Source organism: Eleutherodactylus coqui, chromosome 1 (genome assembly GCF_035609145.1).
Source record: "Eleutherodactylus coqui strain aEleCoq1 chromosome 1, aEleCoq1.hap1, whole genome shotgun sequence".
NCBI lineage: Eukaryota > Metazoa > Chordata > Amphibia > Anura > Eleutherodactylidae > Eleutherodactylus > Eleutherodactylus coqui.
In genome coordinates this window covers 52845232-52868546 of record NC_089837.1, presented here as the reverse complement: position 1 = coordinate 52868546, position 23315 = coordinate 52845232, and the positions used below count along the sequence as shown (strand labels likewise).

Below are 23315 nucleotides of genomic sequence, written 5' to 3'. Positions count from 1 at the left end.
GTTTTTATTGCAGAAAAGTGGGAAAACCTAAAAAAAATGCAAGAATTTTGATATTGTTGTAACCGTACCGGTCCGCAGAAAAAATGGATTGTGTCATTTATGCTGCATAATTAACGCTGTAAAAAAGAAATAAAAAAAATCTATGGCAGAATTGATGCGTTTTCTCTCCCTGCTATCATAAAAAAAAAATTTACAATATAGTCTATGTACCCAAAAGTGGCACCGATAAAAACTACAGTTCGCCACGCAAAAAACAAGCCCTCATACGGCTGCGTCGACGGAAAAATAAAAAAGTTATGACTTTTGATAAACGGAGAAGAAAATCCGCCAAAAATTGTTGCATCCTTAAGCCCAAAATAGGCCATGTCATGAAGGGGTTAAAAACAAAGAAAAATATGTTTATCAACTGGAAAGAGGGGGAAATATCTAAAGAAGAAACTGTAGGGCAAGTGTTAGAAAAGCTAAAGCTAATAATGAATTGAGGCTTGCAACATTGGGGGTTATGTCAAAAGCAAAAGAAAAGTCAAAGATTCTATTGGATGCTTACAAGATGAAAATGGGTAATTAGTTAAGAATGATGTTGAGAAGGCCGAACTTTTACATTTCTATTTTGTATCTGTTTTCTTTCAGAAAGTAGATGGAACATTAACTGATCTTCCCTGTGCTATTGGGAGAATAAAATAATGCAGGCTATCTGTAAGCAGAGAGATGGTGAGGGAACACTTAGCTAACTTAAATGAATTCAAGTCTCAAGGTCCAGATGAATTACATCCTAGGATACTAAAGGAAGCAGCGGAGGTAATTGCTGAAGCATTTGCCCTAATTTTTGAAAATTCCTGGAGAACAGTAGAACTCTCAGAAGATTGGAAAAGGGCAAATGTTGTCCATATCTTCAAAAAAGGGAAGAAGGTGGATCCAGGAAACTACAGGCCTGTGAGCCTGACTTCTATACCGGGAAAGATCTTTGAACAAATTATTAAACAACATGTATGCAAGTACTTAGATAAAAATGGAGTAATTAACCAGGGCCAGCATGGGTTTGCAACAAACAAGTCATGCCAGACTAATCTAATTTCCTTCTATGATAGTATCACTGACTGGGTTGATCAGGGAAATGCGGTGGATATAGTTTTTCTTGACCTTAGTAAAGCATTTGACAAAGTATCTCATACTATACTTATTGAAAAAATGACCAAATATGGGATTGACAAGGCAACTGTTAGGTGGATTCACAACTGGCTGAATGATCGTACTCAAAGAGTGGTCATAAATGGCTGCACATCCAAGTGGAAGAATGTATCAAGTGGGGTACCACAAGGCTCTGTCCTAGGCCCAGTGTTGTTCAACATTTTTATAAATGATCTGGAGAGGGGAATTGATGGGAAACTGATCAAATTTGCTGATGACACAAAGCTAGGAGGGATAGCTAACGCTAGGAAAGAGAGAGAGAGAGAGTATTCAAAAAGATCTAGAAAAGCTTGCACAGTGGGTAGCGACTAACAGAATGGTATTTAACAAGGGGAAATGCAAAGTCCTACATCTGGGCAAGAAAAATGAAAAAAAGCACATACAGAATGGGAGGAATTGAGCTAAACAGCAGCACATGTGAAAAAGACTTGGGTATACTAATAGATCACAGACTGAACATGAGTCAACAATGTGATGCAAAAGCCAAAAAGGCAAACACAATTCTGGGATGTATTAAGAGAAGCATAGAGTCTAGATCACGTGAGGTCATTATCCCCCTCTACTCTTCCTTTGTCAGACCTCATCTGGAATACTGTGTTCAGTACTGGGCACCCCACTTTAAAAAAGACATAGACAAACTGGAGCAAGTTCAGAGAAGAGTTACCAAGATGGTGAGCGGTCTGCAAATCATGTCCTATGAAGAACGGTTAAAGGATCTGGGAATGTTTAGCTTGCACAAAAGAAGGCTGAGAAGAGACTTAATAGCTGTCTACAAATATCTGAAGGGCTGTCACATTGCAGAGGGATCAGCCCTATTCTTATTTGCACAAGGAAATACCAGAAGCAATGGGATGAAACTGAAAGGGAGGAGACACAAATTAGATATTAGAAAAAACTTTCTAACAGTGAGGGTGATCAATGAGTGGAACAGGTTACCACGGGAGGTGGTGAGTTCTCCTTTAATGGGGGGTTGGACACGATGACCCTAGAGGTCCCTTCCAATTCTACCATTCTATGATTCCTTGGTATTAGTTCACATGTGCAGACTTGTTAGCAGTCACCCCTCCCCCAATCTGGGCTGGGTTGAGCTGGAAGACTGCTCATTAGTTTGCACTTAAACATTTAGCTTACTCACATTGCAATTTCGCCCCTCTGCATCCTAGCAGGATTTAATGGTTATTGAGATGCCCTGCAGTTTATTACATGGTGTATTTTAGGCTTCTTTAATTACGCCCCATGTCCGTTGCAAGAGGTTATAAATAGATCAAAAACATGGACATTGTAGACTTACATATGAATATTCTTTCAGGATACAAGTTGATAAGATAGTAGGACCTTGTCCATGGTACAAGCTTTTCCCTTTGCAAATGCTCTTACAAACCTATCTAATTGCTGAGTAGAATTGTCAATACAAGTGACACTCATCAGTCACACACGAGGTATAGCACAGATCTTATGGGGCAATGGTCCAGTTGTAAGTCCAACTGCAGGAGTGAGGTCTAATGTAGCCCCAGGAGGAGCCTGGAATGTGAAGTTCTGCAGCAGTCTTGTGAAAAAAATGAACAGTTCCAGTTTTGCCAAACTTTCTCCAGCACAACTTCTCTTGCCTACAGAAATGGAATATGATGAGTGAAAATTAGTATTTTTCAAGAGGAAAGAAAAAATAAAATGCTATAGGTCTTCAACCTGGACTGTTTTAAAACGTTTGTGGGCCCAGTGCTACAAGATCATGAGTGGATCAGCCTTTTTAGAACATTTACACAAGCCCCAACACTCAAATATTGAAAAAAGGTACAATTACCCTCTCCTTGCACACATGTCCCCAAGATGCATACCCCCAGAGTGCTAGATCCAGATGCTTCCATACAGTTCTTAGCTGACCGCCCCCAAACATGTCTTTCACAGATGCCTCCATGTGTGTCCCTCATGTACCCACAGAGTGCCTGCTTCAAATGCTCCTGGGTTGGACTGGTTATCTTCTGTATCTTTTTTGTTGTTTGGTTAAAATAGCTGTGCTCCAACCCATTATATGTTCACAATTTATTCAGTGTTAGTGTGCTAGTTATTATCAAACTTGTTCTCTCGAAAATCTGATGTTTTCAGTGGCACCTTGGCTACAATCATGGCTACTGTCATTAATCTTAACACTCTTTGGATTACTTCTGTTTAACTTTTAGGGAAATGAGGTAACAAAAAAGCAGAAGGTTGCTCTACTGAGCTCCGGACCCTCCAGGGCACTAAATGTGTTGTTCAAACTAGCTGGACCCTGATTTATGATACAATGAATTATCATTATATCTCTTAGCTTGGTGGGGTTGATGGTGGAGAAGTTTTCTCCTCTCAACTCATTACTCTAGCAACATAGTAAAAGAAAATATCTGAGAAAACTACTCACCAGCTGAAAAAGGCATGAAAGCTTCCTTCTTTACAAAATTTCCACTGGAATCCAAAAAGTGTTCTGGGTAAAACTCATCGGCTTTTACAAAATGGTCCTTGTCATAAAGTACAGAGGTCAGCAGTGGCATCACGTGTCCCCTGGAGATTTGAAAATTGACATCATTCATATTTACAATGGAACTTGACCATTGATTGACCAGAGGGAAAGAGCAATTTTACTCTGAATGGCCACCTTGTTAGTGACCTCTATAATTTCAGGATTGGAGCCTCTCTGTATGGAAATCCAATAAGTGTAAATCCATATTAGAATGGGAAATTCAAGTGATCTGAGTGACTTCCAACGAGGCCTGATAATCGGTGCAAGACTAGCTGGGGTCAGGATTGTATTGCCAGCCCTGTGGGTTTTCTTATGCAGTGATGTTGAGAGTATATTAAGAACGGTGTGTTCTCCAGTGAAAGGGGATCCTATGAATGTAAACAAATCACCATTCCTCAACACGGCTAGGCTATAATGCAATATAACTAGTTTAAGTGCCATTGCTGTCTAAGGGAAATACAAAAACAAGACTCCAGTGGGCAAAAGAGTGCAAAAATTAGGTCAGCGAGCAGTGGAAAAATATCATGTAGTAAGATGAATCCAGATTTTTGTTTCAGCATGATGATGGAAAGGTAAGAATTTGGCACATTTGTGTGTCAGGTCTGTGGTTAGTACCTGTCCTTACTTCCTTCCCAGAGGGTCACGACGCTTTTGCTGTCACTGGCACCAGATGTTGATACTTCTCTGACACAGGGTTTTTATCACTGCTGCCAGTAGAGTATACACATACCCAGTTTTCCCATTCCTGGCCAATCCTGACAGGTCTTGGTACATTTAAGAGTCATTCTGCCTCTAGAGGGTGCTTAAGCAATAAGTCTATCTAGTGTGCAAAAGTGCTATATTATCCTGACTGTTTTGTGATTTTGATTTGGATCTGTATCACTCAGTACAACTTTCTTAATACCTCTACTCCTGAGCCTGGCTTGTTTATTGACCAAGTTTATTCTATCTTCTGCCTACTCTGAGCACTCGTCAGATTCATTGTTATACAAAAATCTACCTGCCCTGACCTCGGCCCGGTTGTATGACCATGTCTCTGTCTGTTCTTCCACTACCGTGTTACTATGAGCAGTTTACTTTGCTACCATATTATCAAGACTACATCTGGGATAACAGTCTAGTGTTCCCTGCAGTGAGGACCAAATTCAGATTGATGGGTCAAAGCATAAATCCCGGGGAATCCCAGGTGCTGCCTCGAATCTAGCTCTAAGTCAATTCATTTTTTCTAGCACATCGGGTTCACATCTGCTGTCCTGACATCTTGCCTGCCATGTGTTAATAGCTCAGGCTGGTGGAGATGGAATAATGACAACAGAATTGTTTTCCTGGCACACCCTGCATCGTTGAACACTTGTGAATTGCTGTGGTTCTGAAGTCCAAAAAAGGTTCATTATGCCACTAAACTGTAAACAACTCACTTAGCATCTCTAATAAAGTGGCTTTTCAGTGTGTGTGCATTGAACCAAAAAGCAGTGTATGGGCTGGACTATGGTATCTAACCACTAATATATTCTGAGAAGCAATGGAAGATATGAGCCCATAGAAGCCGTGAAGTTTATTTTTTACTTACTTTGGGCAGAAGATATCCCCTGAAGTTAACATCTTGAGTAGTAGCATGTGGGAGGTTGGTTGGAACAATGTTTCCAAAACGCTGAATCTCATGGATGACGGCATCAGTATACGGCATCTGTTTACGATGAATCACTTGGGGCTCAGCCGACCCAATAACTTTCTCTATCTCACTTTGGACCGTTCCTGTCAGCAAGAAAAAAAATCCATAAACCCATATATGAAAAAAAAAAGGAAAAAGTTGTGTCATCCATTTTGATAACATTTAGTTCAGAATTCTTATCTGGCTTTGGTCACGTGACGGTTCTGATACAATCGTAGCTTAGTACAAACATCATGTTACCAGTGAGGTCATCAGTGATGAATTTAGGTTTAGTTTGGGTACTGACCATGTCTGAGTTCATGTCCGGAGACCTAACGATGAGCGCCTTAATCCTGTCCTTGCTGTGGAGCGGCACACTGCCCCCACTGTTTGTGAGATAGTCTGGCGGAACATCGCATTTGACAGTCTGTATGGTAATGGGATGAGGGACAATGACAGCTCAGCGATATATTCAGGACATCCTAGGGCTACATATGTTCCTCTCATGGCGGCTTCTAAGAGGCATTTTCCAGCAGAATAATGCTCAGCTGAGCATGACTGTCTCATGTCAATGTCTTGTCAGTGTCTTGTTTGTTGAGTGCATTTGATTTATGTGTATTGGTTGGTTGCAGGACTGAAAGAGTTAATATCTGGTATGTTCTATCCTGTCTGGAAAATGTTAAGTTTGTGGTCACGTGATGGTGTTGTATATATGTGGTTACAGAATGTAATGTAGGACAGTGGAAGTGGCAGTGGTTGGAGTCGGTGAGTGAGCCGCACAGACACTAGAGAGAGATCAGTCTGTGTGTGGAGCATGGAGGAGGCCAAGCGACTTCCTGATACTCAGCCTGGGCCCGTTCAACCCAGGAAGCCTCAATACTTCTGCTGAGTGCTGAGAGAAAGAAAACCGCTCCATAGCGAGAAGAGGAGAAAGTGTGAGTATTTGAGGTGGAGATAGAAAGTGAGTACCGGCAGTAATAGAACCTGCAGATAACTTGGACTGTTGATTGTACAAATATCCAGTGAGCTTCACCGAGATATCATACTTGCAAGCTGTGATTACTGCAAGTGTTTTCGCGTTTTTTTTTTCCAAAATATACTCTTCTGGTGTTGGACAACTTTATTCATCTACAAGATCCATTCCTGAAGAAGGAACGGTGGTGTCACAAGTGACAATTAGACTACAGGTAACTCCCGGTTACTATCCCTGTGATCTCAGCGGAAACGTGATCGGGTCCCGAGCTACCCTTAAAGGGAGAAGATAGTAGAGCCCTGTGACAAGGTCTTTCTCTACCCTGCTGTCTCCGCGGCTGTGGCCCTGCTCCTCGGATGCTGCACTTGCACAACATTTACACACCTCTGTGGCATGCCAAGTCACTAGGGTTATTGCCAGTAAAACATGTATGGGATCATCTAGGACACCAACTTTCACAGCCTATGAGGCTCAGCTAAAGCAAATGTGGAAGGATATGGGGCAAGATACCATATAGAGCCTGTATGCCCCCATGCCTGGCCGTATCACGTCTGGCATCCAAGCTAGAGGCCGCCCAACAGGGTACTAGAGCCTCTCTTCAACTGTTCAATTTTGTGCAATAAATAATATTTTTGCTCTGATATTTTAATCACTCACTTATACGAACATTACAGTTAGGGCTCCCACCCACTGGCGATATTTTCTCCACTGCGATGCGACACTAAAGTTAAAGTCTTGCACCGCAGTGCGAGGAAAAAATCGGCATGGCGCCGGGATATCGGCATCACGCCGACATATCACCAGTCTTTGCAATGGGGCCAGCGGCAGCAGCGCTAGCCCCATTGAAAAGAGATGGAGAATGCCAGGGACTTCTACCACAGCTGTCACAGCTGTGGCAGAAGTCCCCGGCATTCTAGCCCATTGCTTTCAATTGGATCGGCACTGCTGCCGATTCCATTGAAAGCACTGCTTTCTGCCAAGCCCCGCGGAATGATTATTGGGGAAGGGCTTGAAATATAAGCCCTTTCCCAATAATCTGCCAAAAGTGTGTAAAAAAATAAAAAAAATTATTACTCACCTCTCGTGCGCTCAGCCACGTCCTCCTGCTGGCTCCCCGGCACTGCTATTAAGCTCTTTCAGCAGTCGGGGATTTAAAAATCCCCGCCTCCTGAAAGGGTTGTGCAGATTGGCTGAGGGCTCAGCCAATCACACATAGCCCTTAGCTATTCATTCATGAATAGCTATATCTATGGGTGATTGGCTCGGCGCTCAGCCAATAGCTAAGCAGTAGCTGCTATTGGCTGAGCCCTCAGCCAATCTGCACAGCCCTTTCAGGAGCCGGGGATTTTTAAATCCCCTACTGCTGAAAGAGCTTAATAGCAGTGCCGGGGAGCCAGCAGTAGGATGCGGCTGAGCGCAGGAGAGGTGAGTAATAATTTTTTTACCACTTATTGATGATTATCATGGAAGGGCTTATATTTCAAGCCCTTCCCCGATAATCATTCTGCGGGGCTTGGCAGAAAGCAGTGCTTTCAATGGGATCGGCAGCAGTGCCGATCCCATTGAAAGCAATGGGCTACAATGCCGTGGACTTCTGTCACAGCTGTGACAGCTGTGACAGCTGTGGCAGAGGATTCCTTCATCCCCGTGGTCCCCGCGGGGATGAAGGAAACTCCTGCCACAGCTGTGACAGCTGTGGCAGAAGTCCGCGGCATTCTCCCTATGCTTTCAATGGGGCTAGCGCTGCTGTCACTGGCCCCATTGAAACCACTTGCGATATGCCGGTTCTATACTGGCCTCTTTCTTGCGCTGCGAGAGTTTTCTCGTGCTCTTGCAGCGCAAGAAAGAAAATATCGCCAGTGGGTGGGAGCCCTTACACATATAAAGTTTCATTTGATAGCAACAACTCCTTCAAGTTGCTTTTTTTTAATGACAATGCGTGTATTTTCTTAAAGTGGCAGTGACTAAATATTCACCGGAATACAAACTCTTATTTACTACACATTGATGGGTACATTCCTTTCTGCTTTCTCTAAGTGGCAGCAGCAAGGCGAGTCATCACCAAATGTGCCTGACACTTATTTCACTCAAGTGCAGCACAAACAAATGGTAAACTGAGCTTTTGACATCTGCAGGCTGACTTCTCATGCCCCAAAGGAGTTGTGGCCTCAGCACCACTGATGTCATCTGGAAGGCAGAACTTCCTCTCTGGCACTCATAAGGGCTCATCATCTTTCTCCCTGCTGATCCTCTACTGACAAGAGTCGACACTTAGCAGGGACGGAGCGGACGCTGTCAGAACAGCTGTCACTGGTGGAGGGAGCTCGGAGAGCTCCCTTGCACCCTGCTACATATACGTAATACTGGTCATCCCATTGAAGTAATCTATAAGTCTTTTATGTCAGGGAGCTGGGGTCCGGGCGGGTGGATGTCCCTGAAACTACCCACAACCCCTGTCCCTGCCTACTTGCCCCCCTAGGGTGATAACTGAGCGACAGTGCCTAGCCTCACTAGGGATGCGGGGCAGAAGTAAGACTCACAGACAAATACTGAGGGACAAACAAACACAATAGCAGGTAAGGCAACAGGAAGGAACGCAGTACAAGGGGTCAGGCGCAGTCAAAGTCACAAGGACTGGAACTCCCCTGTGCCGTACCCCAGCAGCCCAGGTGACAGGACCAGTGGAGCGGGCATGGAGCCCCAGACAGCCTGACAATTTATATGTGAAAATTAGTAAAATGTTGTATCAGTTTTGATCACTTTCAGATTATAGCCACACAATGGCCTTTGATCACATGATGTATTGTGTACTGTAACATATATACAGTTTATACCATCTCTTACTTTGGATTTCTGGATATTTCATCATCAGTAGAAGAGCCCATCTCAGGGTGGTGGAGGTCGTCTCCATGCCAGCAACAAAGAGGTCCGTAACAAGTTCTGTTAGGTTTTCATTGCTGAAATACAATTGAGGTTTTTCCTAAGATATAAAATATATCACATGAACATTAGTGTTATAATAATGAGATGGAATGTCCTTATGAAATAAACCAATGTACAAATATCAATATAGGCGTATTCATCATTGAACTCAGAGCATGCTCAAAGTGTAGATAACACATTCTGCCTGTTCCTCATTGCCAGGAGCATCTCTAGAGTACATAATCTGGCTGTTCATCATTACTGGAGTTCACTCCATAGTGTGCTAGCTGTGCTCCATCCAAAAATAGGGTTGAAAGCAAAGCATGAAAATGTCAACACCCAGTGCAATAGCTCTGATCCAATTTAGCCTGCAGACAGCTGTGCAGCATTGAAATGGATGCAGAAGCAGCACAGATCCCGTCAAAAGCCATTTCTCTGATGATGATGATCTGGAAGCATGTGCAGACTGATGATAGAAGCATGTAGATGTTCAAGTACTTTGTTGTCTCACTGCAGGTTTTTTAACTTAAAAAATGAACATTAACCCCTTAGTGACGGAGCCAAACTTTGGAAATCTGACATGTGTCACTTTGACATAGAATTCTGATATTGTTTTTTCACCACATGTTGTACTTCATTTAGGTGGTAAAATAGATGAATAGAATTTATGTATATTTATTAAAAGCGCCAAAATTGGGAAGATTTTGAAAAAAGTATCATTTTTTGACATTTTCAATATCAATATCTCAAATATGTGCAAAAATGCTGTACACATTTTTGATAAGATATATATTTCCATCTTTACTGTATTCTGGTAGAACATTTGAAAAACTTTAGTTTTTTTTATCATTTAGGAGATGTATAAATTTAACATTGATACAAAATGCACATGGTTGTGGGAGGAGGGAGAGAGAAAAGGAGGGAGGCGGAGAGGCAGTGCAGCAGGTTGGGACTCACAGAGGGGAGAGGCTGTTGCTGGGGAGTCGGCAGCCAATTACAGGTGAGCAGCCCTCCCACTGAGAGATTGCAGTTGTAAGTGGTTCACAGCTGCAGTCTATCAGTGCCAGGTAGGGTCTAGTTTTCCTCTACTCACCTCTGTAGTGATGTCTGGACAGCCGGTATATGAAAGTGCAGGAGGACCTTTGGTTGCATAGCAACGCGGATCATATGAGCCTGATCCAGTCATGTGATCAAAGGTCCTGGACTTTCATTTACTGGCTATCCAGACACCGCTCCAGAGGTGAATAGAGAGAGGAGTGTACTTAAATACAGTCAAACCTCTAGTTTCATTGGTAATCCATCCTTAAGCAATCGGCTAAACTTGAAATCAATTAAACTAGGGGTAGTTATTTCTATAGGAATTAATGTAAATCTAATTAATTTGTTCTAAACATTCTAAAAAAACATGCCAAACCACATTTTTGTACAGCGTTTAGCGCTGCTTTTACAGCACAGCGCTAACCGCTGTACAACGATCTCATTCATTTCAATGGAGCTGCTCACACAAAAGTTTCAGATCTGCGTTGCCCATTGAAATGAATGGGCAGCGGTTTCAGCACTGCACAACTTGGTACAGCGTTTTTGGCAGCACAATTTGTCATGGCTACACTGCCTGAGAGGGGAAAAAAATAATACTCACCTTTCAGGTGCCGTCAGGGTCCCCACTACTGCTTTCTGAGCTTCTGGCTGCCTGCCGGGCGCTTGTCAAGCCAGCAGAGCATCTGTTGCTACTGACATGGATTGAATTCCCAGCCTCACAGCAAGAGATGGCTCTGATTGGCTGAGTCAGCTAAGTGACAGCCCGCTCAGCCAATCACAGCCAGCGCTGGATGCTCCAATCACAGCCATTCATCCATAAATGGCTGTGATTGGAGCAATCTATAAATGGCTGTGATTGGACAGCAAGATCACGTGGGCTGGCGTCCGCCGGCGAAACTACAAGCAAGCAAAGTAAGTAGAGGAGAAATTCTGCATGGAAGAATTAGCAAAACTGGAAACCGTTGAAAGAAGAAGGCGACAAAAGTAGAGGTATGACTGTATGTATAGCTGGTATAAGTTAAAATTATATACATTAGATCTCCTGGTTACACCAGCATAGTCCATATCACTATATACAGTGATACAGAGGGATATACATCTACTGTATAGAGTGATATGTTGCACGCTGGTGTAACCTGGAGATCTCCAGTATATAATTATATATGTACAGCTGGTATAACCTGGGTATGTACTGTATATGGTTGCAAACTTTACACACAACTAAAAAACGCATCAGAAACATGAATGCAGTTTAAAAAAGAAACGCATATATTGTTTGAATCCACATGCATTTTTTTTAAATGGCATGCAGTTTTTTTATGTGATTTTTAATTGTGGTTCAGGAAGGCAACAAAAAACATGAACACAGCCTTAGTCCAGCTGCACACAACCAGGTCGGATTCTGCATGCGGGAGCCCGCAGTGGGATTCGACCCCGTGCCCGGCTGGCATCCACACGTACCTTCTTTTCTTCTTCTTTTCTGTACTGCGGATGGTTAGCACTGCGAGCCATTGCACATGCGGTGTACAGTATTTTTTCAATCCTTTCCACAATGTCAATTGCGGAAGAGACACGGGTTGGATGGCTTCCACTGAGTTCAATGGAAGCTGTCTGTGCGGAATCCCCACTAAAACAGAGCATGCTGCAATTTTTCCTAGGCGAGCAAAAAATTGCAATTGATTTCTGCTTGTGTACAGGAAAAAACGCTTTTTCATAGCATGCCATGGGCCGTATTTGCTGCGAAATCCAGAGGCGGACAACCGTTCCAGATTCTGCAATGCAAATCCACCTGTGTGCAGCTGGCCTTAGGCTAATTTTAATATGTGTGTGTCTGATAGCGGCCTGTGAAACTTTGCCTGCTATCATGCTCACCAACTCGCGATGTTCCAATGCATGCAAGGGGTTTTTGTGTTAAAACCAGCTCACATCACATTGGGGAAGTAGCAATGCTTTTAGCCATAGCAGAGGGTCACAGAGTGTCTCCCATTGTTTTCAATGGGTAAAGCTTGCATCGCATCACACACGCATGCAAAACAATGGGCGATGTAAGGCGTTCCAAGGGAAAGATGGCCCAAAGATAGGACATGCCATGATATTTTCATGCGAGGCCGGAAAAAAAAAATGTGCAGGTGTATGACACCATTCAAAAGAATGGGGTTCATATTTGTGCATGATTGTCACATAGTCCAGAAAATGAGTAGAAAAAAGAGATTCCCAGCAGCACAGCATATATCCTCACATAGAGCCAGGCAAAACAGTGTGCAAAAGCCAGTCAGGAAGCCTAAACCAGGAAGGCTCCAGGGGTGCAGTCAGGAATAAGAAAATAGTGACTGGCAGCATTCCGCAATGTAGAAAAATACAAGATTTATTTCCCCATTACAAAAATTACGGCAACGTTTCGGTCGTAGTAGACCTTCCTCAAGCCAATACATATCATATAAAGTGCACCATATATATAGGAAATGTGAACACCATTAACCAATGACATACAAACATGCACAGGAGTGTCTCATCACTGATTACCTCTCTCCACACGTCTCAGCTGTTATCCGGCGCATCGTTGATGATGTCATCTTTAGTTGACCTCCTCACACATTGGTGTATCCATCTAAGTTGAGCCGCACCCTCTGCGCATGTGCCGAGCTACAACTATCGCGAGAACACGCTCTAAGCCACAGTAGGGCACAGCGGCCATGTCAGAAATGGGCAAACCGCACTAAAAGTGCGTCTGCGCATGCGCCGGTCGTCGGGCTCAGCGGCCACGTCAGAAATGGGCAAACCGCACTGATAGTGCGTCTGCGCATGCGCCGGTCGTCTGTCATCACAGAGGCCGATACTCGGTCCCATCACCGCGCCACAACTTCACTTCCGCATTCCACCTACATATTATCTACTCGGATACCTCCTCAGTGCATTGGTCACCGGTAGTGATGCAATGCAAAGTGTCAGGATCGCCGATCATGCGTTACCACAACTGACACTGACCGCATACCGTATAGCCTGCAACATCTACTGAGAGGACCCCGATGTATATATCTATTAATGTCACATATCAAATGGATAAATATGAAAATAAAAAGTAAGTAAATTCTTTCTCCATCATACCAATCACAGGGAGAATATATCTATCCAATATAATATAAATGACCTTTTATCATTACTATGGTGTTCTATATCTAATAAAAAGGGGTATATCCACAACCACTGGTATTATCAAGTAATGTCCCCATATTCATCTAGAGAGTCATCCCTTCCTAGTCTATTCACGTTGACGAAGGCTATCTTATCTAATAATATACATTCTCACCCATAGAGTATGAATAGTCCAACATTAACCCATTGTATAAACCAATAAAAAAGGACAGAACACCAACTGTTAACTGCCTAGTCAAATTGTGATTTTATTGATACTATACATCACTATGCATGAATCTATATTTTTTCTTCAAGATGATGAAATAATGGACCGTCATATCTCAGACGTGTGGCGAGGGAACCAGCGAGAGACCAACAACCTGTGTAAACAAAACAAAAAGAATACAATTACACATATACCCATAAAAAACTCATTAATAAAACATATGTACAATTCATATACTGATGTGTGTAACAAGATTTACAAGAACGGCTGAAAAATGTACTCCTGATTAAGCCCTTTTGGGTGCATGGTGTCCAACTCGTATATCAATTTTAACTCACGCTTTTTTAATAAGAGTTCTCTATCACCCCCCCGTGGAAGTACGGGGACATGATCAATGACCCTAAATTTGAACTGGCTGATGTTGTGTTTAGCCTCCAAAAAATGTCGCGATACAGGTAATTGTGAATTTTCCGTCCGGATTGTACTCTTGTGCTTCACCATACGTGATCTCACCTCCATAGTGGTTTCACCCACATACCCAAGGCCACATGGGCAGGTGATGAGGTAGATCACGTATGGTGAAGCACAAGTATATCTCCCCTGTATCTTGTACCTATTGCCCCTGAGAGGATGCTGAAATTCGTCACCCCTCACCAAATTGTTACAACAACTACAGGCAAGGCATGGGAAGTTCCCCTTCCTAGGGGGTTTAAAGAAACTCTGGACGGCTGATTTGTGTGAAGCAAAGTGTGAGTGGACCAGTTGGTTACCTATATTTCTACCTCTTCTATATGCATTTATAGGCTTATTTTTAAATTCAGGTATTTCAGCCCCATCTAATGTCAGCAGTGGCCAATGTTTTTTGATAATGCTACCAACGGTTCCACTAAGACTATTAAAGGTACTGACAAACGGAATCCTGTCCATTGTCTGTTTCTTTAATTTAGGTGTCAAAAGATCTTGTTGTGGTATTGCCCTAGCTCGTATGGCAGCTTTTGTGATGATTGGTGCAGGGTATCCCCTGTCTAGGAACCTCCTACACATCTCATCCAATCTTAAATCAATGGTTTGATCGTGTGCTATTCTTCGCACTCGTAAGAGTTGACTCCATGGTAGTGAGTCCTTCATGGCGACCGGATGGTGGCTACTATAGAGCAATAAACTGTTCCGATAGTCCAGAAAATGAGTCAGTTTAGAAAGCTTACGCCAAGGGGCTAGATCATGTATGTAAATTAGCATGACATGGGTACAGATGGAGGGGTGGAGGCCAGCTGAACTTTTGCACCCGGGCCCCAGGGCCTTTAGTTACGCCCCTACATAGTACAACAGAAATTTGGATTCATCTGACCAGCTGATGTTTTCCACTGCTAAGTGACCCCATTTTTATGCTCTTTTGCCCACTGGGACTGGGGGGGGGCAAAAAGGGAAACCAGGGGTAGACAATGTAGATAGCGACCCGGGATCAAGTAATGGGAATGGGGGTCGAGCAGGGTGTGGGGTTGGTACAGTTAGAACTGACAGAATAGCTAACAGTACCATTAGTAGCACAATGAATATAAAGAACAACAACAGCCGTATAAATTGTATGGCAATGAATGCAGGAAGTCTGATTGGTAAGGTGGGTGAGCTTGAAGCGAGAATAACTGATGAAAATTACTACATAGCGGGAATAATTTAAGCATGGCTTGATGATAAGTGCGATTGGGCGGTGAATTCACAAGGTTACAATCTCTTTAGACGAGACCATGGGGAATGGAAAGGGGGAAGGGTGTGTCTGTACGTTATATCCTACCTGATGCCGAGGCTATGAGAAGATATAGGTGCAGGAGATAAAAGTGTGGAATCTGTGGGTAGAAATACAGGGAGAAAAAAAATAACAAAATCCAGATAGGGATTTTCTATAGACCACCAAAAGCAACAGATGAAACGATAATCTTATTATTAAGGCAAATGGAAGAGGTGCCCTGTGCAGATGCACCTGTAGGAATACCAGAAAATCTATATATGGTTGGAGCGGCCACATGTGGACACTGCACTCGTACTGAATGTTAGTAGAATATGTATGTACTTTGTTTGTCCTTTCATCTGTTTACTCTTTTTGTTTTGTGGGAGTAACAGGAAGTAGCTGGGCGTTGCCCATAGGTTCCTTACATTATATAAACTGTGATTGTATGCACTGCTATGAGCTTGACAAAGGCCCAATTGGGGGCTGAAACATAGCCTTTTTCTGTTGATGCTATGGGAGAACAAATCACTTCTTGTAAATTCTTCACATCCATGGAGTCTGCCACGTTTTTTGATTTCAATAAGAAACCTTATCAGGGAGTGGCAAAAAAACAAAACTTTAGTAAAGCAAAATTTGATCAGCTCAGAACTACATTGGCAACATTAATTGGGACAACGTCCTCAAAAATAACAGCACAGACGACAAATTATCTCATGTGAGCAGTTCATACCTTTTAAAAATAAAAGAACTACAAGTAGAAGGAAATAAATGTGGCTCGACAAGACTGTAAGGTGGGGCAATAAACAACAACAAAAAAATGAGTTTAAACTACTAAAACAAAAAAGCAGCGAAAAAGAGTTAAAATCATACAGGGAAAAAAAACAAAATATGTAAAGAAAAGATCAAAATTGCTAAGGAGGAGGCAGAAAGGCTGATCGCCAAAGAGAGCAAAAATAGCTCTAAACTGTTCTTAAATTATATATAAACAGTAAAAGTATTTACACTGAAAGCACTGGCCCTTTAACAAACAATGCAGGCGAAACCATAGAAGACGATGGGTGAAAAGGTAAATCTATTAAATAGTTTCTTTTCAAGTGAATTCACGAATGAAAAAGAAATGTCACACGAGATGCAGGGGAATAAAACAAACCATAGGCTAAGTATTGCATGCCTAACACAGGAGGAAGTGCAAAACCGGTTAAAGAGGATTAAAATCGATAAATCACTGGGCCCAGATGGAATACACCCAAGGGTTCTAAGGGAACTAAGTGATGTGATAGCTAGACCGCTATTTCTTATATTTATGGACATTATAGAGACCGGGATTGTACCATTGGATTTGAGCATTGCCAATGCGGTTTCAATTTACAAAAAAGAGCCTGGTAACTACAGGCCGGTAAGTCTCACTTCAATAATTGAAAAAATATTTGAGGGGTTTATGACAATGCCATCCTAGAATACCTCAAGGAAAACAACAGTATAACTCCTCACCAGCATGGGTACAAGAGAAGTCGATCATGTCAGACAAGTTTGATTATGTTCTACGATGAAGTAAGTTCTAGGCTGGACCTGGGAGAGTTTCTTGATCTCGTATATCTGGATTTCTCTAAAGCATTTGACATTGTGCTGCATAATAGGCTGATATATAAAATGAGACAGCTCGGACTGGGCAGAAACATGTGTATCTTGGTATAAAAGTGGCTCAGAGATAGAAAACAGAGGGTAGTAATAAATAGATCGTACTCTGATTGGGCCACCGTTGCTATTAGGATGCCACAGGTCAAGTATTAGGCTCCATTCTGTTCGATATATTTATCAACAACCTGATGGAGGGACTGCACAGTAAAATATCAATATTTGCAGATGATACAAAATTATACAAGGTATTTAATAAAAAGGAGGACAATGTTCGGCTACAGAAGGACCTAGATAAGCTGGGGGCTTGGGCAGAAAAATGACAAATGAAGTTCATTGTTGATAAATGTAAGATTATGCACATGGGCAGGAGAAACTGATGTCACCAATACACACTAAATAGGGTACTGCTAGGGAAAAGTGATATGGAAAAAGACATGGGGGTACTAGTGGACTGTAACTTAATTGGAGCAAAAGCAAGTAAAGTCTTGAGGTGCATTAAAAGAGGTATAGGGGCGAGGGACGAGAACATTATCCTTCCACTATATAAGGCACTTGTTAGGCCCACATGGAATACTGTGTACAATTCTGGACACCGGTGCTCAGGAAAGATGTTGCTGTGCTTGAGGGGGTTCAAAGAAGGGCAACAAAACTAATACATGGAATGAAGGGACTGGAATACCAAGAGAGGCTATCAAAATTGGGATTATTTACCCCGAAAAAAGACGGCTAAGGGGTGATCAAATAACTATGTATAAATACATTAGGGGACAATACAAGGATCTCTCCCATGACCTGTTTATGATCAGGACTGTGACGGTAACAAGAGGGCATCCTCTATGTCTATAGGAAAGAAGGTTTCATCACCATGACAGAAGGGGGCTCATTACTGTAGGAGCAGTGAGACTGTGGAACTCTCTGCCCAAGGATGTGGTAATGGAAAAATCTATAGAGGAATTTAAGAGGGGGCAAGATGTCTTTCCAGAACGCTATGATATTACAGGATATGGACATTAGGTGACCAGTGGGGTTGATAATCTCAAATGTTGATCCAGGGATTATGTTGGCTGCCATTATGGAGTCAGGAAAGATTTTTTTCCTCCAAATGAGCTAAATGGCTGCTTGGGTGGGGGTTTAAACAGGCTAAACTAGATGGACATTGTCTTCATTCAGCCTAACATACTATGTTACCATGGGGTCTCGCCTGTTTCATTTAGACAGTAATTGCACTGGTACTGGTCATCTGCTGGTTGTAATTCTTAACATTAATCTCATAAAGAAATGTATCCTAATCTTCCTGGGTACTAGACCAAGCAAAAATTATATCATCAATACATTGGCGTCATAGGACCAGGTTGGTGCCCAATTTGGACATATAAATTTATGTTCCCAAGACCCCATAACTACATTTGCATAACTAGGAGTGAACTTCGTACCCATGGTGGTCCTAGAGCTCTGACAAAACAAGTTGCAGTGAAACAAAAATAGCTACGGGTTAATATAAAATGAATTATACTTAGAATAAATTTTACTTGTTCCTGCTGAATTCCACTACATATCCTGATTCTCATGCTATTTGGCTTGAAAAAGACCTAACTATAGGTCGAAACGTTGCCTATGTTAACTTGGATGCAATAAATATGTTCCTTTAAATGATTGATGCATACAATGAACTAACATCTAATGTCACTTATTTGTTTGGTCTGCTACCCAGGAAGAATTAGATACATTTCCTTATAAGATAAAGATAAACAACTACAAGTTACAGTTCATGGCCAATATTGGAGAGAATAGAGTTCAGTATTTAAATTTGGAAATCAAGTTTGGTGAGGGTAAGGTGGAATGTAATACTTTCCATAAATCACCAGCAAAAGATGGTTTTATGCTGTGTAATACATGTGTCAAGCACAAGACCCGTAGGCCGAATCTAGCCCGCCGCCTCATTTTATGTGGCCCACCAGCCATGCAACAACCTAAGGGCTCTTTCGCATAGACAGCAATTTTCGGTCAGCTGTGTCACGACCACAGTGTGACTGAAAATTGAGTGAACGAGAGGCATCTGTGACCAATTCACGGCTTCATCTTCTGTCCACGCAGCCGTTCAGATGACACAGTATGGCAAGTATACTCTGCGCACCGTACTGGGTCTGCTAAACTACCTCCCCCCTCTCCGCCCCCTTGCCAGCTTTCAGCAAGGGGAGGGGGCGAGTGCTAGTGTGCTAAGCTCCCACCCCCTCACTGCCCTTGCCGGCTACCAGCAAAGTGAGGCACACTAGCTCCTGCCCCCTCCCATTACATACAGCCAGCAAGGGGTAGAGAGGAGGAGAGAGGGGAGGGAGTTTAGCAGACATGCTGCTAAACTCCCTCCCACGTCCCTTCTCAGGCAGCTCCCATACGAATCTATGGGAGCTGCTGACATATTCTGGCGGCAGGTTACAGTTACCACTAGGGCAACTATGGGGGGTCACTATCACTACTGGATCCACTATGGGGGTCACTCTTATTACTGGAGTCACTTACTATTGCGGTCACTGTGGGTGTCACTATGGGGGTCACTTCCTACGGAGGTCACTATGGGGGGCACTCTTACTACTGGGCCACTATGGAAACCACTCTTTTTATTGGAGCCACTCTGATTACTGTGGTCACTTACTACTAGGGTCACTATTATTACTGCGGGCACTATGGGGGTCCTTGTTACCACTGGGGCCACTATGGGGGTCACTATCACTACTGGGTCCATTATGGGGGTCATTGTTATTACTGGGGACACTATGGGGGGCACTTTTATTACTGGAGTCACTTACTACTGGGGCCACTATCATGACTGGGGTCACTGTGGATGTCACTGTTACTATTGTGGCCACTATGAGGTTACTATTATTACTGGGGCCAGCATGGGGATCCTATCACTACTTGGGCACTATTACTACTGTGGCCACTCTAGGGGGTCAATATTACTATACTGTCTTACAATTACAATCAGCCCTTTGAAGACACCTGTAAGGCTAATGTGGCCCTTGGTGAAATTGAGTTTGACGCCCCTGGTTTAATAGATGTCATTTACCTACATGATTGTTAGGGGTACCATTCAACCAATATCACAGTTTGAAACGTAATTATACTTGGAAGGAAATTGAAGCTAAAAATATAAAAAAATATTTTATAGCTAAATGATATCCTGAGGATATTTTACTCATTGGAAAAGGTAGGAGTTTGGGTAGAACCTCAAAATTTAAAGGAAGGTTCAGCCAAACGTGTCATACTTTATAATACTATGAAAAGAAAAACAAAATCTCAGCGCCTCATGTATAAATTAAGAAATCAAATGTAGTAAATGGTGAGTGTCCACTCACCTGGTGCGCAGTGGACCCCTCTGTATAAAGGAGCCACCGGCACCTAAATTCCACCATCACTCTCAAAAAGAAGCCTGGTCCATGATCCTAGATCCTGGATCCTAGGAGAGACGTCCTGGGGTGGAAAGCCCTCACATGGGCTTCAGACATTCAAAATAGCAAATAAGAAAAAGATACCCCCGCGCTCCGGAACCAGGGCAACAGTCTATATTAATATTCCACTTTATTAATGCGACGCGTTTCGACGGAACATAGCCGTCTTTTTCTCGAGTACCTCGTTTAAACCTCTTGGATTTACAAGTTGAAAACACTGACACCAAGAGGTTTAAACGAGGTACTCGAGAAAATTTAATTTAATTCCCTTTTTAAATATACACATATTTATATATCCCTTTAATATGGGGAGAGTTTTAGAGAACTTTTGGTATATTTGATGGAATAATGTTAAATTTTACTAATATACAATCTCTTTTAGTATAGGGATGATATCATTTATTTTATTGAACATGTGTTTGTTATAATTATGTTATAATTATGCAAGCAGCATGGGTACCCTCAGCATTGGGCCAAGCTGTCTCTTCCCCCTCCTCCTCATCCTCCTCATGCTCCTCCTCCTCCTCCTCAACGCGCTGAGATATAGATAGGAGGGTGCTCTGACTATCCAGCGACATACTGTCTTCCCCCGCCTCTGTTTCCGAGCGCAAAGCGTCTGCCTTTATGCTTTGCAGGGAACTTCTCAAGAGGCATAGCAGAGGAATGGTGACGCTAATGATTGCAGCATCGCCGCTCACCATCTGGGTAGACTCCTCAAAGTTTCCAAGGACCTGGCAGATGTCTGCCAACCAGGCCCACTCTTCTGTAAAGAATTGAGGAGGCTGACTCCCACTGCGCTGGAGTTGGTATTCCACTATAGCTCTACGCTGCTCATAGAGCCTGGCCAACATGTGGAGCGTAGAGTTCCACCGTGTGGGCACGTCGCACAGCAGTCGGTGCACTGGCAGATGAAACCGATGTTGCAGGGTGCGCAGGGTGGCAGCGTCCGTGTGGGACTTGCGGAAATGTGCGCAGAGCCAGCGCACCTTTCCGAGCAGGTCTGACAAGTGTGGGTAGCTTTTCAAAAAGCGCTGAACCACCAAATTAAAGACATAAGCCAGGCATGGCACGTGCATGAGGCTGCCGAGCTGCAGAGCCGCCACCAGGTTACGGCCGTTGTCACACAGGACCATGCCCGGTTGGAGGCTCAGCGGCACAAGCCAGCGGTTGGTCTGTTCTGTCAGACCCTGCAGCAGTTCGTGGGCCGTGTGCCTCTTCTCTCCTAAGCTGAGTAGTTTCAGCACGGCCTGCTGACGCTTGCCCACCGCTGTGCTGCACGCCGCGTGATACCGACTGCTGGCGACGTGCTGCTGCTGACACATCTTGATTGCGAGACAGAGGTTGCGTAGGAGGAGGAGGAGGGTGGTTTAGTGGAGGAAGCATACACCGCCGCAGATACCCAAAACCGAGCTGGGGCCCGCAATTCTGGGGGTGGGTAGGACATGAGCGGTCCCAGGCTCTGACTCTGTCCCAGCCTCCACTAAATTCACCCAATGTGCTGTCAGGGAGATATAGTGGCCCTGCCCGCCTGTGCTTGTCCACGTGTCTGTTGTTAAGTGGACCTTGGCAGTAACCGCGTTGGTGAGGGCGCATACAATGTTGCGGGAGACGTGGTTGTGCAGGGCTGGTACGGCACATCGGGAAAAGTAGTGGCGACTGGGAACTGAGTAGTGCGGGGCCGCCGCCGCCATCATACCTTTGAAAGCCTCCGTTTCCACAAGCCTATACGGCAGCATCTCCAGGCTGATAAATTTGGCTATGTGCACGTTTAACGCTTGAGTGTGTGGGTGCGTGGCGGCGTACTTGCGCTTGCGCTCCAACACTTGCGCTAGCGACGGCTGGACGGTGCGCTGAGAGACATTGGTGGATAGGGCCGAGCACAGTGGAGGTGAGGGTGTGGGTGCAGGCCAGGAGACGGTAGTGCCTGTGTCCTGAGAGGGGGGTTGGATCTCAGTGGCTGGTTGGGGCACAGGGGGAGAGGCAGCGGTGCAAACCGGAGGCGGTGAACGGCCTTCGTCCCACCTTGTGGGGTGCTTGGCCATCATATGTCTGCGCATGCTGGTGGTGGTGAGGCTGGTGGTGGTGGCTCCCCGGCTGATCTTGGCGTGACAAAGGTTGCACACCACTGTTCGTCGGTCGTTTGCGCTCTCAGTGAAAAACTGCCAGACCTTTGTGCACCTCGGCCTCTGCAGGGTGGCATGGCGCGAGGGGGCGCTTTGGGAAACAGTTGGTGGATTATTCGGTCTGGCCCTGCCTCTACCCCTGCCCACCGCACTGCCTCTTCCAACCTGCCCTGCTGCTGCACTTGCCTCCCCCTCTGAAGACCTGTCCTCAGTAGGCATAGCAAACCAGGTGGGGTCAGTCACCTCATCGTCCTGCTGCTCTTCCTCCGAATCCTCTGTGCGCTCCTCCCTCGGACTTACTCCAATTACTACTACCTGAGTGATAGACAACTGTGTCTCATCGTCATCGTCCTCCTCACCCACTGAAAGGTCTTGAGACAGTTGCCGGAAGTCCCCAGCCTCATCCCCCGGACCCCGGGAACTTTCCAAAGGTTGGGCATCGGTCACGACAAACTCCTCCGGTGGGAGAGGAACCATTGCTGGCCATTCTGGGCAGGGCCCCGGGAACAGTTCCTGGGAGTCTGCCTGCTCCTCAGAATGTGTCATTGTAATGGAGTGAGGAGGCTGGGAGGAAGGAGGAGCAGCAGCCAGAGGATTCAGAGTTGCAGCAGTGGACGGCGCAGAACTCTGGGTGGTCGATAGATTGCTGGATGCACTTTCTGCCATCCACGACAGGACCTGCTCACACTGCTCATTTTCTAATAAAGGTCTACCGCGTGGACCCATTAATTGTGAGATGAATGTGGGGACGCCAG

General features: G+C 44.2%; 1 protein-coding gene across 1 annotated transcript in view; it reads right to left on the bottom strand.

The window, feature by feature from the left end:
* Positions 1 to 2507: 2507 nt before the first annotated feature.
* The window catches only part of LOC136620988 (cytochrome P450 2K6-like), a 58563-nt gene continuing 37755 nt past the window's right edge, over positions 2508 to 23315 (bottom strand). The window contains exons 7-10 of the mRNA XM_066596143.1: positions 9151 to 9286; positions 5252 to 5437; positions 3584 to 3724; positions 2508 to 2795 (exon numbers count right to left, since the gene is read on the bottom strand). Coding sequence (XP_066452240.1) covers positions 2617 to 2795; positions 3584 to 3724; positions 5252 to 5437; positions 9151 to 9286 — 642 coding nt within the window. The 3' untranslated portion in view covers positions 2508 to 2616. The remainder of the gene's footprint in view (positions 2796 to 3583; positions 3725 to 5251; positions 5438 to 9150; positions 9287 to 23315) is intronic.